Genomic DNA, 17,060 nt, shown 5'->3' on the forward strand with positions numbered 1-17,060 from the left:
GGGAGGTGGAGGCCGAGCCGCCGCTTGTTTTTTCCCAGCACTTTTTGGGATTTTCCTGACATTGTTTTCCAGTTCTCCGGCCCGGATCCCGCCCGGCCCATTGCCGCCCATGGGAAACGCTCCATTTTAGGGTGATTTTCCCCCTTTTTGAGTTGTTTTTTTTTTTTTTTTTTCCCCCCAAATCCCCCTTTTTTGAGGGGGGGCAGAAGCAGGATCCGGCCCCGCCGCACGAACCGGACACTTTGCACGGGGAAAAGTTGCCCAAAACTCTTGGGTTTTTTTTTTCCCCCATTTTAGTTTTTTTCCCCCCTGTTTTACCTTTTCCCCCCCATTTTATCTCCCCCCCTTTTCGCTTCCTCCCCCCCCCGCATTTTAGCTTCTTTTCCTCTCCCCCTTTTTAACTTTTTGCCCCCGCTTTTAACTTTTTCCACCCCCTTTTTAACTCTTCCCCCCCTTCATTTTAGCTTCCCCCCTCCCCAAAACGCTCAGCCGGCGATTCACCGCCGCACCCATGGGTGCCCCTATTTTTTGGGGTGGGGGGAACACCCCCCCCATCACCCTTTATTTTGGGGGTGCTCCCAGCCCCCCCTAACCTTTCGGAGTCCCCTGAACCGCCCAAAGTTCCCCCCAAACCCCCCAAACTTCCCCCAAAAACCCACCCCACCCCTTCGGGGGTGTACCCAGCACCCCCCACCCCTCCCCCAGCACCCCAATAAGTGGGTTTTGGGGTGCACCCCCCCCCAAAAAAAAAAAAAAAGCGTGGCGCTCACCTTCCTCGGCTGCCAGGGGGGGGACGGCGGTGAGGAAGAGGAGGGTGAAGGCCAGGGGGGCGCCCGCCATGGCGGGGGGGTGTCGGTGGCGGGGGGGGTGGGGGGGTGTCGGGGTGCACCCCACAACCGGCGGCACCCAGCGCTGTGGGGCGTGTGGGGCTGAGCACCCCGCTCCTGTTCATTCATGCCCCGAGTGATGTCACCCGGCCACGCCCGCTCTTAAAGGGCCAGGAGCCGCTCCCAGTACCCCACCAGTACGGCACTGGGAGGGCCCGATCCTGAGGATGGGCAGGTTTTGGGGGGTGGGGGGTGGGGGGTGTGTGTGCACCCCCCCGAAGCGGTGGGGTGGGTTTTTAGGGGAAGTTTGGGCGCTTTGGGGAGGAATTTTGGGCGGTTTGGGGTTCTCCGACAGGTTAGGGGGGGCTGGGAGCACCCCCAAAATAAAGGGTGATTGGGGGGGTGTGTCGTGTGTGTCCCCCCCCCCGGCCCCCCCCAAAAAAAGGGATACCCATGCGTGCGGCGGTGAATCTCCGGCTGCCGGGGGGCGTTTTGGGGAGGGGGGAAGCTAAAATGAGGGGGGAGAGTTAAAAAGGGGGTGGAAAAAGTCAAAAGGGGGGGCGAAACAGTTAAAAGGTGGGGCAAAAAGTTAAAAATGGGGGGAAAATAAAAGCTAAAATGCGGGGGGGTGGGGCAGGGAAAATGGGGAGGGGAGCTAAAATAGCGGAGGGAATGCTAAAATGGGGGGGGTGTAAATAAAAATGAAAACTAAAATGGGGGTTTTGGGGGTGGGGGTGTCCGGGCCCCCCCCGTGGCGCGGGTTTTGGCGAGGGGGGGGGGGGGGGGCGTGGATCCGGATCCGCCCCGCGGTGCCGGGTGCGTCCCGCAGCACCCTGTGTGTCGTTCCCCCCCCGCCCCGCCTCCCCGCTCCGGCCCCGAAGGGGTTAACGCGCCCCCCGTCCGCCCCCTCCCCTTTCATTCATAAAGCGGCGTGGGAAGGGAGGGGGGCGGCAGCCAATGGCGGGAGGGGGCGTGGCCAGGCGGCTACTCTAGGCTCCTCCCCCCGCCCACCAGCTCGGTACCGGACAGTGGTGGGGGGGGAACTCGGGGACGGGGGGGGGGGGGGGGTGTGTCACTGATTGGGGGGGGGCCCTGTCCGGCCCCCCCTTTTCCCGCTGAGTCGGAAAAAGGCCGGAACCAGAAATCGGCTTTTTCCGGCCTAAAAATAATGCCGGTTTTCCGCCGCGACGGGGAGGAGAGTCCGGGCCCTGTTATAGGGGGCGTGGGGGGGGGGGGGGGCTGGATCGGGCCCCAGCACCCCAAATCTGGCAGCACCCCCACCCCCCCCAAATCCCCCAGCACCCCCATCCATCATCCCGCAGCACCCCAAGTCCTGCATCATCCACAGCACCCCCCCCGCACCCCCAATCCCGCAGCACCCCCACTCCCATCACCCCAAAACGCCCCAAATCCCGCACCCCAAATCCCCCGGCATCCGCAGCACCCCAAAATTCCCAGCACCCCCAGTACCCCAAATACTGCAGCACCCCCATCCCCCGCACCCCAATTCCCACCGCACCCCCTCCTGCATCGCCCCCCCCCAGCACCCCAAATCCCGCAGCACCCCATCCCCATGATCCTGCAGCACCCCAAATCCCGCAGCACCCCCAGCGCCCCAAATCCCGAACCCCGAGTCCCGCAGGGCCCCACCCCCGTGATCCCATTGCACCCCGAAACGCCCAGCACCCCCCACCCCAGCGCCCCACAGCACCCCAAATCCCCCAGCACCCCAAATCCTGCATCATCCACAGCACCCCAAATCCCCGCACCCCAAATTCCCCAGCATCTGCAGCACCCCAAATTCCCCAGCACCCCATTCCCATGATCCTGCAGCACCCACAGCACCCCAAAATCCCGCAGGGCCCCACCCCCAGGATCCCATTGCACCCCGAAACGCCCAGCACCCCCCACCCCAGCGCCCCACAGCGCCCCAAATCCCCCAGCACCCCGAATCCCGCATCATCCACGGCACCCCAAATCCCCAAGACCTCGCAGCACCCCAAATCCCCCGGCACCCCAAACCACCAACACCCCCCCCAGCACCCCAAATCCCGCAGCACCCCCACCCCATCCTCCCAAAGCACCCCAAATCCTGCACCCCAAATCCCGCAGCACCCCCAGGATTCCCCGGCACCCCAAATCCCCCAGCACCCCCATCTCCAGCACCCCCACATCCATCACCCCAAGGCACCCCAAGTCCCCCACCCCAGCACCCCAAAACCCTCAGCACCCCCATCTCCATCGCCCCCCAGCACCCCCCCACCCCAAATCACCCGGCACCCCCCACCCCAGCACCCCAAATCAGACGAGCCGGGGCACCCAAGGATCTTTTTTGTGGAAAAACGTAGATTTTTGGTCAAAAAGCACCTTTTTTCCCCCCCTCCCATTTCCCCCCCCCCCATCACAGGGGTGCTCGGGCAGCGCTGGTTAATGGTGGGGGGAGCCCAGAGGCCACGGTGAGGGGTCCCCGGTACTACAGGGGCCCCCCAAAACCCACCCCACAAGAGGGGGTTCAAGCTGGGGGGGACCCTTCGTCCCCCGGGGCGACGCCGGCGGCGATTTGGTCCCGCCGCCAGAGCCTCTCCACCAGGGCGTCGAGGAGGGGGGCGACCCGGGCCAGCCCCCCCCGGCCCCCCCCGGCCCCCGGCCCGCTGCTCGCCCGCAGCACCGGCAGCCCCCAGGTCCCTTCGAAGGCTACCACGTCCCCCTCCGTCACGTCCGCCTGAGGGGACAGGTCGAATCTGGGGGGGGTGTGGGGGGGACACATGGTCAAGGGAGACACCAACACCCTGAAAAATTCCCCCCCAAACCCCATAAAAATAAGTGGGAGATGCCAAGCCATCGGTGCAATGAAGTGGGCACGTGCTCAGCCCGCCAAGGTACCGAGTGGTGGGGTGCAAATCCGCTTGCGGGGGGGGGGACACACAGTCAGGGGAGATGCCAACACCTCGAGAAATCCCCCCCCCCCCGGGGTGGGGCAAAAGCCCATAAAAAGAAGTGGATGACTCTGAATCCGTCGGTGTGATGAAGTGTGCACGTTCTCAGCCTACCAGGGTACTGCGTGGTGTGAAATATAGGGGGCAAATCTGCTTGGGGGGGGGACACGCAGTCAAAGGAGACACCTGCACCCTGAGAAATCCCTCCCCGGGGGGGGGAGCAAGACCCTATAGAAACAGGTGGAAGCGGTGAATCCATTGGTGTAACGAAGTGTGCACGTTCTCAGCCTACTGAGATGCCAAGCGGTGTGAGATACAGGGGTACAAACCCGCTTATGGGGCAATGTGGACCCCCCCCCCCCCCGCCCAGACACCCCCTGAGAAGGATACTTGGTGCCGACGACCACCCTAACGAGGTTTTCTTCGTCGGGACCGATGACCCGACTCATCTGGGCCGGCAGCTCCTCGAAGGACGAGCGGTCGGTGAAGGAGAAGAGGAAGAGGATGGCGTCCGCTTCCTCCTTACAAGACTGGACACCCACCATCATGGAAGGGGGGGGGTGTCCCGGGTGTGTCCCCCCCCAAGACTTGTGTGTCACCCCCCGCCCCTGCCCCGAGACTCACGGGCAGAAGATGCTCGAATTTTTTCAGGGCGCCGTCCCCGCAATCCCAAAAATGCAGCTGGAAGATGACGGGGCGGCCGCTGGCCCGCAGCTTGGCCGGCCAGTAGACGGTGGTGGCCTCTATACCTGGGAAGAAGTGTGTGTGGGGGGGACACGATCCAACATTGTCACCCCCCCAGGGTGACATCCGGGGGCTGCTGGTGTGTGTGTCGTGTCCCTCACCCCCCGACCTACCCAGGGTCTCGTGGTGGCCGGGGGGCACGGGGGTCCCCGCCAGCGTGGCCACCAAGGCCGTCTTGCCCACGCCGCTCTTGCCGGAGAGGAAGAGTTTGTAGGTGACGGTGGGGGCGGCCAAGGGGGGGGGCAGCACCGGCCGCTCCAGCAGACCTTGAGGGGGGTGTGGGGGGGATATTTTTAGGGTGCTGGCACCCCATTATGGTTTTGTTTTGTTTTTTTTTGGGGGGGGAGGGGGGGGCGCGGGACTCACCGAACACTCTCCGCTGGTTCTTCTGGAGGATGGAGTCCAGGTAGGGGCAGCCGGCGGGGGACAGGAGCCAGCCCGGCTCCAGCACCGAGCCCCCCCGCGCCGCCATGGGCCACCCCCCCCCGGAACCCTGGGGGTGCAGGGGAGCCCCTTCTGAGCCCCCCACCCCCGGGGTCCCTGTGCCACCGTGGGGACCTTGTCGTCCCCGTCACCCCCCCCCCCTCCCCGCGTCCTTGAGCCCCCTTACGGGGTGCTTGACCCCCCCTCTGGGGTCCCTGTGCCCCCCCGCGGGGTCCCAGCACCCTTTCATGGAGTCCCTGAATCCCTCTGGGGTCCCTGCCCCCCCCTCCCGGGGTCCCTGTGCCACCTTGGGGACCCCTGTTCCCCCCCCGGGTCCTTGAGCCCCCTTTTGGGGTGCTTGACCCCCCCTCTGGCGTCCCTGTGCCCCCCCCCCCGGGATCCCAGCACCCTCCCATGGGGTCCCTGAATCCCTCTGGGGTCCCTGCCCCCCCCTCCCGGGGTCCCTGTGCCCCCCTGGGGACCCTGTGCCCCCCACCCCGGGTCCTTGAGCTCCCTTATGGGGTGCTTGACCCCCCCTCTGGCATCCCTGATCCCCCCTCCCGGGGTCCCTGTGCCCCCCCCCCCGGGGCCTCTGACTTCCCACCATGGGGTCCTTGAACCCCCCCCATGGGTTCTCTGTACCCACCCCGGGGTCCCAGCACCCTCCCATGAGGTCCCTGTGCCCCCCCGGGGTCCCTGCACCTCCCCCTGGGGTCCCTTCATGCCCCCCCGGATCCTTGACGACCCCTCTGGGGTCCCTGAACCTCCTCCCGGGGTCCCTGCACCCCCCCCGGGGTCCCAGCACCCTCCCGTGGGGGTCCCTGACCCCCTCTATGGGGTTCCTATGCCCCCCCCGGGGTCCTTGACCTCCCCATGGGACACCTGACCCCCCCACGGGGTCCCTGAACCCCCCCCACGGGGTCCCTCCACCCCCTATGAGGTCCCAGCATCCTCCCACGGGGTCTCTGAACCCACTCCCGAGGCCCTTGACCCCCCCATGGGGTCCTTGAAGCCCCTCGGGGGTCCTTGACCCCCCATGGAGTCTCTCCCCCCCCCCGCCCCGGAGTCCCTGTGTCCCCCCCCCGGGGTCCCAGCATCGTCCCATGGGGTCCCCGAGCCCACCCCCGCGCCCATGGCGTCCTTGAACCCCCCCCCCCGTGGGGTCCCTACCCCCCAAACCCAGCAAAGGGGATGCAATGCCCCCCCCGCCGTGGACTTCCCCCCGCCCCCCCGCGGTCCCTTTAAGGTGCGGCCGCCTCACCTGCGCCGGCTTCCGCCTCGCGGTGACGTCAGCGCGGGGGGCGGAGCCTCGCCACCGCCACGCCCCCTTTGCCACCGCGCATGCGCGGGAGGGGGCGGGCACGTGGAGGGGCGCAGAGGCCGAGCCTATGGGGATGGGGGGGACCCGGACCCTATAGGGGATGGGGGGGTCACGGACCCTATAGGGGATGGGGGGGCGGGAATGGGAGACCCGGAGCCTGTAGGGGATGGGCGGGGATGGGGGGTTACGGACCCTATAGGGGATGGGGGGGGAATGGGAGACCCGGAGCCTATAGGGGATGGGGGGTTACGGACCCTATAGGGGATGGGGGGGGAATGGGAGACCCGGAGCCTATAGGGGATGGGGGGTTACGGACCCTATAGGGGATGGGGGGGGAATGGAAGACCCGGAGCCTATAGGGGTTGGGGGGGCCCTGTAGGGCACACGGACTCTATAGGGGATGGGGGGGATGTAGGGGTCACGGGCCCTATAGGGGATGGGGAGGGGTTCAGTGCGAGATCCGGACCCCTATAGGGCATGGGGGGCTGTGGGAAACCTGGACCCTATAGAGAAGGGGGGGAGCCCTGGGGGAAAGCCGGACCCTACAGGGGATGGGGGTCTGTGGGGAACACGGACCATATAGGGGATGGGGGGGATGGGGGGTCACGGACCCTATAGGGGATGGGGGGGGGGGCTAAGTGAGTCACGGACCCTATAGGAGATGTGGGGGAGGGCCCTGTGGGAGACCTGGACCCTACAGGGGCTGTGGGGGGGCCCTGTGAGAGACCCAGACCCTGTAGGGGATGGGGGGGGTCACAGACCCTAAAGAGGATGGGGGGGAGCTATGGGGAGATGTGGACCCTATAGGGGATGGAGGGGGGAGCGGGGGACCCGGACCACATAGGGGCTGTGGGGGTCATGGACCCTGTAGGGGATGGGGGGGGCCCTGTGGGAGACCCGGACCGTATAGGGGATGGGGGGGTCACAGACCCTAAAGAGGATGGGGGAGAGCTACGGGGAGATGTGGACCCTATAGGGGATGGAGGGGGGAGTGGGGGACCCGGACCATATAGGGGATGGGGGGGTCACAGACCGTAAAGAGGATGGGGGGGATCTACGGGAGATGTGGACCCTATAGGGGACTGGGGGCAGGGAGCTGTGGGGAACCCGGACCCTATAGGAGATGGGGGGGAGGGCCCTGTGGGAGACCCAGACCCTATAGGGGATGGGGGGGGGTGGGGTGGGGAGTGTAGGACCCAGAGCCTATAGGTGATGGGGGGGCTGTGGGGACCCAGACTCTATAGGGGATGGGGGGGTTCCCAGCCCTGTAGGCGATTGGGGGCCGGGGTGGGGGGGACAAGAACCTGTGTCCAGCGCTGCCCCATACGGGGTCCCCAGTCCCCAGCCCCACAGGCCCTGGGGTCCCCCATCGCCAACTACTGACAGCGCCAGCCTTCGGGGTCCCAAACCTCCAGCCCCAGCAGGATTTGGGGTCCCCATCCCCAATTTCCACCACTCTCCCCTTTTTCTGAACCCTCCCGTTCCTCCCCCCCTTTTTCCCGCCTCTCTCTGTTGCTCCAACATCCCCCTATAGAAACCTTACCGTTTGTTTTTTTTTTTTAACTCAATAAGACCCCAAATCCCCCTTTTCACCCCCAAACTCACCCCCCGGCCCCCTCCCCAAAAGGACCAGCCATCCATTTCTTTTCCTTTTTATTTGTTAAACTGCTAAAAATTCATCAGGATGGGGGGGGGGGGGAGGAGGAGGGGAAATCCATTAACCACCCCCCTCGCCCCCCCCCCCAAAATATACACAAGATTTTAAATATCACCGAAAATTGCTTTTCATTCCTATGCTCGGCCGAGCCCGATGTGGGGGGGACACCTGAGTCGCGGGGGAGGGGGGGACAACACCTCGCTCACAGCACCAGCGGCTCACGGGGGGTGGGGGTATCAAAATTTGGGATGAATTCATGGTTGACGGCGCAGAACATGCCTTTCCGCCACCGACAGGGACGGAGGAGGGATGGCCCCGGCTGCTCGGTGGGTTTGGGGCCATTTAGGGGGATTTTGGGAGCGGTTGGGGACGGAGATCACGTAAATGTTGGGAAAACGCCCCTCGAGGGATGCTCCGTGCAAGGAGAGGGATGTCAACGCAACGTCAACTTAATGTCAACCCAGCGTCAACCGAACATCAACTCAACGTCAACCCAACATTGAACCAACGCTGACCCTACGTCAACGCAACGTCAACCCAACACTGACCCAGCGTCAACCGAACATCAACTCAACGTCAACCCAACAGTGACCCAACGTCGACCCAACGTCAACCCAACGCTGACCCAACGTCAACTAAATATCAACTCAACGTCAACCCAACAGTGACCCAACGTCAACCCAACGATCCACCGTCCATCCCTTTTTTTTGGACTTTTTTTGGGGTGAAACATGCAAAGGGGAGGAGGGAATCGATGCCAAAGCCCCGACCACCCTCCCCGCGGCCAAGCTTAAAAGTGGAGAAGAAACATTTCCTAAATCACCTTTAGGTGCTCCTGAGGTTTGGGGGGTTAAAAAACTGCATTTTGCCTTCCCTTTGGAGAAATCAAATCGGTTTGGGATTGGAGCGGGAGAGGCTGGATTTAACGAGGGATTTATTTACAGAGGCGGAAAACGCCGCAGACGAAGCAAAACCCTCCCCATCCCCACGCGGCTGGGATGCGATTTAAGGCTCCGACCGGCAAAAAAAGCTCAGTGGGGATGGAGGAGGTGGTGGGGGGGGGAAATTGAGGGGGAAAAGGGGCCACGTCATGGCGTTGCCGGTTTGGGGAGAATTCCCTACTTTTCGGGTGCTGGAGGTTGGTGACCAAAACCTGGCAGAATCCGCCCATTTCCCCCCATCATCTGGAGGGGAAAGGGAAAGAGAAGGACGCCCAGGTTTAATCCCTTCGGATTTCAATTTGAATTTTTGCGGAAGGAGGAGGCACGTGCAAAGACGAGGTGCAGCTACTGCCACGGAGGCTGCTCACGCCCTCAAATTTACCAATATTCATCTTTTTGGCTGGAAAAAAAAAACCCAACCCCGTTCCCAGGCTACGAGGTGCTGGTTCAGCCTTGGGCGGGTTTGGGTTGTTTGAGCGAAACGAAACCTTCAAGTCTAGAAGGGAATTGGCAGCCAAACGTCTCCGTTTTGGGGGAAGAATGGGACTTTTTAGAGTAAGCGGTGTGGTTTTTTGCCGATCAGGAGGGATTAGGGCTGATCCCAAAGCCTGATCCAGCACAGGGCGGGGAGAGGGGGATGCTAACTCCCAGCTAATTCTTAATATTTTTGGCATTTTAATGCAAAAAACCCCTGTCCTTTCTTCCTTCTTACGGTCCCGTACGGCGGCCAGGAAGGAGCACGACAGGCCAAAGGGGCGAGAGGCAGAAAAAAAGGCATCGCGTTTGTGTCGAGCAAAGGTTTGCAGCGCTGGAAGATTCCTGGTATTGCTCTTGTTTTCCTTACGGAGCCAAGCATGGAAATAATCGGTGCGCGCAAGGTGACAGCCTCCTGCCTGCCGCTGTTTGGTTTGTTCGTATCAAAACCCACTTTTCCTCACATCCCAGGGGGAGTTTTGGAAAGATCCGAAGCCTCTCAAACCCCCTGGAAAATAAAAACCAACCCCAAGAGGATATCGGCTGGCAGATTTCCCTACCTCACCCCAAATCCTCGCCTCGGCTCGCAGCGGCACGGGTTCTTCCCCGCCTGTAAACATGATTCGCTTAACTGGGGTCTTACTGGGAAGCGGCGGGGCAGCGCTGGAGGTTTTGCCTGGACTTTTATTAGTTTCTCGCTCCCGAATTCACAGTTTGAAACGCCTGCGTGACAGAGTAAGGGCTCGGAAAGGAGAGGGAAGAGCCGCGGAGAGGGAGGGGAGAAGGTGACGGCGGCGAAGGGCTCGGGCCGCATTATCTTTTTGCTCGCACAAAGTACAAGGCATTTGTTTTGGGATAGTATTTCACGTTTTGTTTCTTGTCCATGAGGCCACCGAATATGATTAATTCCCCTCTGCCTTGCACTACCGTGTGTAAACTGGTTTCGGGCGGTCCCACCACCGAACTGCTGTTGAACACTTTCCATTTGACTCGTCCTTTTTCCTTGGTGTCTTTAATGTCCAGCACGTACATCTGCATGGGTTTGCAGTTCATACTCTGGTATAAAGGCTTCCCCACGTTGAGGGATTGGGGAGGGTGGTGGCCCAGGCGGCGGGCGATGGGAGGTAAGGAATGGCCGTCGCCTTGGGTAGAGCCCGGCCGCGCCGCCGAGCCCGTCTCGGCACCCGGGGACCCCGGGGAAGAAGCCAGCGGAGGGCTCAGAGCCGCAGAAGCCGAGGAGCCTTTGGAAGAGAGAGCTTTGACGGCCTCCAAGCTCCTCCGGAGCGCGCTGGGGGAGACGGCCCCCGGGAGGGAGCTGGCGACGTGGGGCGGCGTGTGGATGCCGTTGGTTTGCTCGGGGGGGTTCCTCACGCCGGCGCCGACCGTCCTGCCCTCCACACCGTCCATCTGGCAGATGATGGAAGCCGATTTCTGTTCCCAACTCAAGTCGACGGATCCCAAACGCAGGTCTTTCTGCTCCGGCAACGATCCTCGGCGCGGAGCCAGGGCGAGCCCCACTTTTAGGTCGTATCCTTCAGCGGCGGAAGGCGTGCTGGGAGATACAACCTGCACGGGGCTGTCCAAGGAGGCACCGCCGGCCGCCGTGGCTCCGGGCGATAAACTCCCACCGTTGAGTACAGGGGAACTGTCCCCTCTTGCCGGGGAGAGGCTGCCTTCCCGGGATCCCGACGGGGTTTGCCTCTGCGCTCTGGGTCGCAAGGTGCCCCAGCGGCCATTGACGCAGGGAGCTTCGTCCGTGTTCCTGACGGGAGATTGAGAGCGGTATTCCCGCGTTTCGGGGACCAGGGCGGGCGGCGTGGCGCTGATGGGAGAGGGGCGAGAGTTCAGGCTGGGACTCAGCGGGGCTCTCCCGCTGGGAGCTTGGCTGAAGACCACGACGCACTGGCCCACCTGGAAGAGGAGAAGGGGAAACAAGAGGTGACAAACGGCAGGATGACCCTTCGCGCTGCGTTGGGGAAAAAATAGAGGGGTATGGAGCATTCTGGGCAGGCAATAAAGATCAGCGGATGTAGTTGAGAGAGCAGAGACCCCACCGCATCCGTACCCTGCAGGCAGGATGGCACCACAGCTCCGGGGCTCCGTGGTCTTCGTTCTCCACCTTTAGCGGCTGCCACGTCCAGGGGTTCGCGTGCATGTGCAGTAACCAGGCGTCTTTAAACAGCTGTGAAGACAAGCGTGACAGATTTAGGAGCCTGGTTTGAGATTTAGGAGCCTGGCTTGCGGCTGAGATCATCCCAACAGAGGTAGGAGCGGTGCTTTGCTGCTGCAGACGGAGGAATGGTGACCCAGATCAGCATCTGACCACCCCGGAGTGACTACACCCTACTGTGGCCACGGACAAATCCCTTCATCTCCATCTTCTACCCTAGTATAAAATCAGGGCTAATTCTTCCGAGGCTCAATTAACTTCGTGAGCTGCTCAGATAACGCCTGGGGTGTTTTTTTCTTAATTAAAGCAGCTCTAGCAATAGCTAGACAGCTTCTCTGGATTATCTACTGCGTGGGTGCCCAGATTCGCAGGATAAAATGCCACCTGGGTAACGTGCGGGGTAGCCCCTTCTCCCCAGTCCAGCACCCAGTTACAGCGAGACACGTGAAGTTCATGCCCATGTTCCCCTCGGGATACTTACTGCATTGGGACCGCCACAGCCACCCAGGATTAAAATGGTTTCGTTGTCTATTACGATCTGGAGGGGACAAAGAACAGCGTTTTTCAGACTGGGAAGGACGCGAAGTGGTGCCCAGCGCCTTCGGCAAGGCCTTCAAGTGCAGGCAGAGCCAGGTTACAGCTTCTCAGCCGTGCAGACGCTGCTGAATAATTGCCCACCCCGGGACGAGGAGTGGAGTTGGGATGGAGAGCCAGTTTTGCCGGGCCCGAGGCAAAGCGGGATGCAGGGCTCACCCCACTCAGGGTCCCAAACGGCTGGCGAACCATCTCCCCTTACAGAGGAGGGCAATTAGCCTTCCTGAAGCTGAGCCAAACAGCAAGGGACTCAACACCCCTCTTCAAACAAGGGAGAAGGTGGAAGGATTGTCTGGGAGGGCACGTGCTTGCAATATTCGTTAGATGCTGGTGGTGGGCGAGATAGTCCCTTAATCTCCTTTTCCAGTGGACGGAGAGAAAGGAACTTCCAAGCGCGATCCATCTGATCTCTTCTGGGTACCCTGCTGAGATGAACTGCACGCTGGGGACCCCTGACCATCTTCCTGGGGACCACGAAGGGAAGGCAGAGCTGCCAGCTGCGACGGAGACACCTGCATCGAGCTCCGTGACTCCCACGCGCTCCCGCCCCGGGCAGGCAATAAAACAGGCGCTGCCAGCCCCGTGTTTCGAGCGGGTACAATCCCGAGTCTCCAACCGAGAATCGGGAAAGCGGAGCAATCAAAAGGGCCCCGAGCCAAACCAACTTGTGATAACGCTTCATTGATCTCACATGCCACGGGGAACGATCAGCGGGAGAAAATAGCAATTTGTTTTCTAGCAGCGCTCATTAGAGTTCTGAGTCACGCGCAAGACACGGCACGGTACCTGCCTGAGCGTTAGGGAGATTAAAAAGTGCAGCCTCGCAGAACAGATGGCTCCAGAAAACAAGGGCCCGTCGGGCAAAGGCTGCAAAGATAACTTGGAAACGGGGCGCTAGCTTTCAGGCGACCTGCAGAGAGCTGCCTGGAAGCTGGAAATTAAGCGGTGTCTGGTTTGTCTTTGGCAGCGTGTGTCGGTGCCGGGGAGCTGAGCTGGGGAAGGAGAGCTCACCTGAGACTGGCCGCCTCGCGGGTGAGGGCTGGGCCCAGAGATGTTGGGCTTGGACCAAGCCCACTGCTCGAGATCCAGCACCCAGACGTCATTGCTCCTGCAAGGAAGAGACAACAAGCGTTGCCGATACAACCAGAACCTCTGGGCATTTGAAACATGGGTTCAGGGCAGAGTTTTAGGGCAGAATTAGGTTCTCCGCAGGCTGGAGCCTTGAAGGGCTTCACCACGAGATGCGAAAGGTGCGCTAAGGCAGCCCACAGACTCCAAAACCCTGCGGAGATTGCCTTCTGAAATGCTATGAGCTACCCCGGGACCACCACAACAGGCTCCTGGCACCCGTCAGACACCCTCACCCCAGACTTACATTTGCCGAGATCCCAGTGAACCCCCAAAGACGATCATTTTGTCTTCGATGACACAGGAGGAGTGTCCCGCCATGGGAGGGGGGCCGTGGGTGGTCACGATGCAGTTCCACCTGGGCAAAGAGAAAGACATTCACCATCGGGTTGGAAAGGAAAGCGCTGGATGAATGGCAAAACGAAAAATGCCAGGGGACGACAGAGTCCTCGAGAACATTTTCCAGAGGAAAACCTCAGGGAAAACCTCCAAAGATCCAAATAATAACGAAAGTAATTACAAATACTAATGCGCTAAACATTTTTAAAGCATGACAAAGTCACAAGGCCAAGTTGGAAATATCGCCCCTTTCAATTAAGTTTGCCCTGAATTATTTCCAACGCGGTTTAATTACAGCGTTCTTAACGACACTGCCCAAAAGTGCATTGGATAATTGACACTTTTGATGATGAAAAGTTCTCAATGAAAGAGGAGCAGGAACCAGCGCTGCTTTGATACAGCATTCGCTCCTTTTCTCACACACAAGCATCGGTGAGAAAGGCCGGTCCGAAACCAGCCGAACGGTGTTTGAAAGGAGAAAGGAAAATTCCTGCCATCTCCGCGGTCGCTGCTGGATGCTTTACTAGGAATCCAGGAGCTTTAAAGGCAGAGAGCTTACTGAAACGCTGCATTATCCCGCTTTATCCTGTCTCCCCCCTTGGAGGGCCACAGGAGCTTTGAGTTTTGGACCATCGCTAAAAGCAAGGCCTCCAGGAGTTAAGGTTTTATCTCCTCCTTTCTTCAGAAAGACCTCACCGCTCACAGCCAAATCGATGCCGCTTTTAAAAGATTCACATCTTCACATCCAGATTTCCCACCTGGCTGGAGGGGAACTCTCGGGGAGTCTGGCATATTTTAGGTACGAGTCGAGAGCTGTACGGAAGCAACCCCCACCACCCAAGGGGTGCCAGGCAGCAGCGTGCCCGTGTCTCCAGTGCGCTCTTGTGTTTTCAGGGGTTTATTCTGCTGTTTCAAAGTAAGAGACGCAGCAGGATTAGGCACACCTGGGAAAGCAGGACGGCGCAGAGCTTCCCAGGCGGGCTCGGAGCGACACCCGCCAGCATTCCTCCAGCCGCGTTCCAGACACATTTGTACAGGATCAAAGCTTGGGCTTCGAATCCAGATGTTGCCCTTACCAGTTTTTGGAGGGTGAGTAGGTATGGATTTCATCGAAGAACCTCTCTGGCTGGTGCAGAGGGTAAGGGCTCGGCCGCGTCCACCCACCGAAGAGCACAAGCAAGTCCTTGTAGACCACGAGGGTGGCCCCAGCCTTGGGCGAGGGGTACGAACCTGGGCAGGGGATAGAGAAGGAGGAAGGTTAGGGAAACCACGCTCCAACACAGCCACCGAACTCTGCATCGGTTTCCCTGAAGTGCGACAACAAGGGGACTCCACCTTTTTTTTTTTTTTTTAAAAAAAAAAAAAAAAAAAAAAGCAGAAAAGAAGGCAAAATTAGAGTTGGGAGCCTGGGAAGAAAACTACTGCCAATTTGTGTCGTCGTAATTAGTAGGAGCCTGAAAGCACATCTCATGTATGGCAAAACATCTGTCACTCACTGGCAGGAAATTGCTAGCTTTCTAACGTATCCCTCGAAATTATTGCTTTAACACTGAATAAAAGCAATAATTACTTCCAAATACCTAGTAACTTCTCCCCAGGGAAGGAGGGAGAAGGAATACCAATTCTTAACGCATCCAGCGTTGCTCGTGGCAGATCGCTTGGGTACTCACGCACCGAACCCATTTTTTTTTATTTTTTTTTTTGGCAAGCGGCACGATTAAACCCTAAACGCTTTGCTGCGTGATTTAACAGTCGCTCCTTGAGTCTGCAGAATGAAGCGCTCCTCTAAAAATCATTTAGAGACTTTTTGTTTAGCTTGTTTGAGGTTCAAAAGGCTCCGCAGGAGCCAGGGACCTCCCGTGTAGGACCTGGGCGAGCAAGACGATGCGACCCCCCGGGCTCGGCACACCGTTGCGACGCGCTGCCCTCGGAAAATGCCGCGCGTGCCGAAGGCTTTCCTGCGGCGCAGCAAAGCGCCAAGTTTGCCGCACAGCCTACTGCTGCTCTCGTACGACCCCGCCGCCTGCGAGCGCTGTGTCACCACCTCGCTGATGCGTTAGGCGCCGGCTTGCTTCCCGGGAAAAGCTAAAGGCAGGGTCGATGCATCTGAGCATCCTCCTTCGCACCGCCGTCACCGGCACCCGGCAGATTCCTCTGCCGCTGCAGTCACGCTTTCAAAATAACCAGAAATACATCACCCGAAAAAAAGGGACGCGCGTGAAGCGGGGGGCAGCTCAAGGGCAAGGCCGCGCACGTGGCCGCGGAAGCACCGTCACCCTCTCCAAAAAGGCTGGTACGCCAAACCGACCTCTCGCCTCCCCTGTCCTAAGAGGACTTTGGAGGAACGTTTTTAGCAGGTAATGACACGCAGACCCGCCGACTATTTTTAAAAGAAACCCAGAGCGGCTATTTTAAGACGCTGCAGCTGAGAAAAGCAATTCCATCGCGATGGGTTCCAGGTGGTGGGTGGGAAGAGCCCAGTCCAAAAAGCAACCCCCGGCCAGACGCGGAGGAGATGATGGGCGCAGGGTCCCCGAGCCTTTCTCCAGGGACAAAATGCGCTTTGTTGCTGCTCTCGGGTATACAGCTATGGCGGAAAAAGGGAATAAAGTCATGCAGGAAACAACTCTTGTGCTGGGGGAACATACGTAGCGTGGCCAGAGCTATATCCAAGGTCTCCTTAAAGACAAGAGTGCCAGAAGAGGGTCACATTTGGTTATCCTTTGTTCCCAAATTCCAGTTTTCCTGGCTCATTCTGTGGCTGTGTGCAATTTATTAATTAATGCCAGCAGGTTTCCAGCCTAAATATTTCCCCGGCAGAGCGTGAAGTTGCTCTCCCAAGCTTGGCATCGCAAACCGGACTGCTAGAAACATTTCAACCTGACTCGCGGAGAATCGGCTGGCTCGGCTTCTCCATCGAGGAGGTCGCGAGGCAGCACACGGTGAAAGGCGCTGGGTTGAAATTGGGGTCTTTTTAAACAAGAAGGGTTGGTGAGAGCCATCCCACAATGGAGAAACAGATGGGTACTTGGCTCAGAAAGGTCCGGGATGGTGCGGAGTGAGAAAAGCCACCCTCCTACTGCTGTAACCTGAAGGTCAACCCCAGCCTCAGACACCGAGACGGTTCCCAAATGAGTCACCACCGGGTAAACAGCCCAGGGCAGAGGCCGGCCCTGGTTTTTCAGGAAGCTTTGCCTGTTATTGGAAGTTGTAGGGGTGTAAATGAGCAGAGTTTCATTCTGCAATGCAGGAAAAAAACCCTGAATTTTACAAGTCAAAGGAAGAGCTGGCCTCCCAAAAGCCTCTTCCCACCAGAAAGCTGGGGTATCTACAGACGCGCTCTGCCAAAGAGACGCACCACGAGCCTGTCAGAGCGGAGAGGGCTTCAGAAATCTCGTGTTCGAGCAGAAACGGTAGAAACCCGGGGAATTAATACCGCTTATCTCTAAAGCAGGGGAGAGACGACGGGTGTTGGTGCCACCGTCCCCGGGAAGGGCAGGAGCATC

General features: G+C 59.8%; 2 protein-coding genes across 6 annotated transcripts in view; both read right to left on the reverse strand.

Annotated features, from left to right (window-relative positions):
* Positions 1 to 3,182: 3,182 nt before the first annotated feature.
* CPLANE2 (ciliogenesis and planar polarity effector complex subunit 2) lies at positions 3,183 to 6,213 on the reverse strand. 3 transcript variants are annotated; one of them, XM_074560291.1, is made up of 6 exons: positions 6,192 to 6,213; positions 4,874 to 5,000; positions 4,621 to 4,773; positions 4,388 to 4,512; positions 4,154 to 4,293; positions 3,183 to 3,568 (listed from the first exon to the last, which is right to left on the reverse strand). In XM_074560291.1, exons 2-6 carry the CDS (start codon positions 4,977 to 4,979, stop codon positions 3,340 to 3,342), a joined length of 753 nt encoding a protein of 250 aa, XP_074416392.1. In that variant the 5' UTR covers positions 4,980 to 5,000; positions 6,192 to 6,213; the 3' UTR covers positions 3,183 to 3,339. The 3 variants fall into 3 exon arrangements, with proteins under 3 accessions (XP_074416392.1, XP_074416393.1, XP_074416394.1); XM_074560292.1 differs by lacking the exon at positions 6,192 to 6,213 and having other exon boundaries at positions 4,388 to 4,506; positions 4,874 to 5,090; XM_074560293.1 differs by lacking the exon at positions 6,192 to 6,213 and having other exon boundaries at positions 4,154 to 4,227; positions 4,874 to 5,088.
* Positions 6,214 to 8,098: 1,885 nt separating this feature from the next.
* Positions 8,099 to 17,060, reverse strand: part of FBXO42 (F-box protein 42) — a 51,645-nt gene continuing 42,683 nt past the window's right edge. For all 3 annotated transcript variants that reach the window (XM_074560288.1, XM_074560290.1, XM_074560289.1), the window contains 6 exons: positions 14,631 to 14,784; positions 13,463 to 13,573; positions 13,099 to 13,195; positions 11,975 to 12,031; positions 11,389 to 11,505; positions 8,099 to 11,234 (listed from right to left, as the gene is read on the reverse strand). In XM_074560288.1, coding sequence (XP_074416389.1) covers positions 10,137 to 11,234; positions 11,389 to 11,505; positions 11,975 to 12,031; positions 13,099 to 13,195; positions 13,463 to 13,573; positions 14,631 to 14,784 — 1,634 coding nt within the window. In that variant the 3' untranslated portion in view covers positions 8,099 to 10,136. The remainder of the gene's footprint in view (positions 11,235 to 11,388; positions 11,506 to 11,974; positions 12,032 to 13,098; positions 13,196 to 13,462; positions 13,574 to 14,630; positions 14,785 to 17,060) is intronic.

Source organism: Larus michahellis, chromosome 16 (assembly GCF_964199755.1).
Source record: "Larus michahellis chromosome 16, bLarMic1.1, whole genome shotgun sequence".
In the NCBI taxonomy this organism is placed as follows: Eukaryota; Metazoa; Chordata; class Aves; order Charadriiformes; family Laridae; genus Larus; species Larus michahellis.

What these genes read in the sequence shown, in the direction of transcription:
- CPLANE2 (XM_074560291.1), bottom strand. Translation starts at nt 4,979, where the DNA reads ATGGCGGCGCGGGGGGGCTCGGTGCTGGAGCCGGGCTGGCTCCTGTCC. An exon ending in GAACCAGCGGAGAGTGTTCG is followed by an intron (nt 4,774 to 4,873) that starts GTGAGTCCCGCG and finishes ACCCCCCTCAAG; the next exon opens with GTCTGCTGGAGCGGCCGGTG. An exon ending in AGGGTGGTCGTCGGCACCAA is followed by an intron (nt 3,569 to 4,153) that starts GTATCCTTCTCA and finishes CACCCCCCCCAG; the next exon opens with ATTCGACCTGTCCCCTCAGG.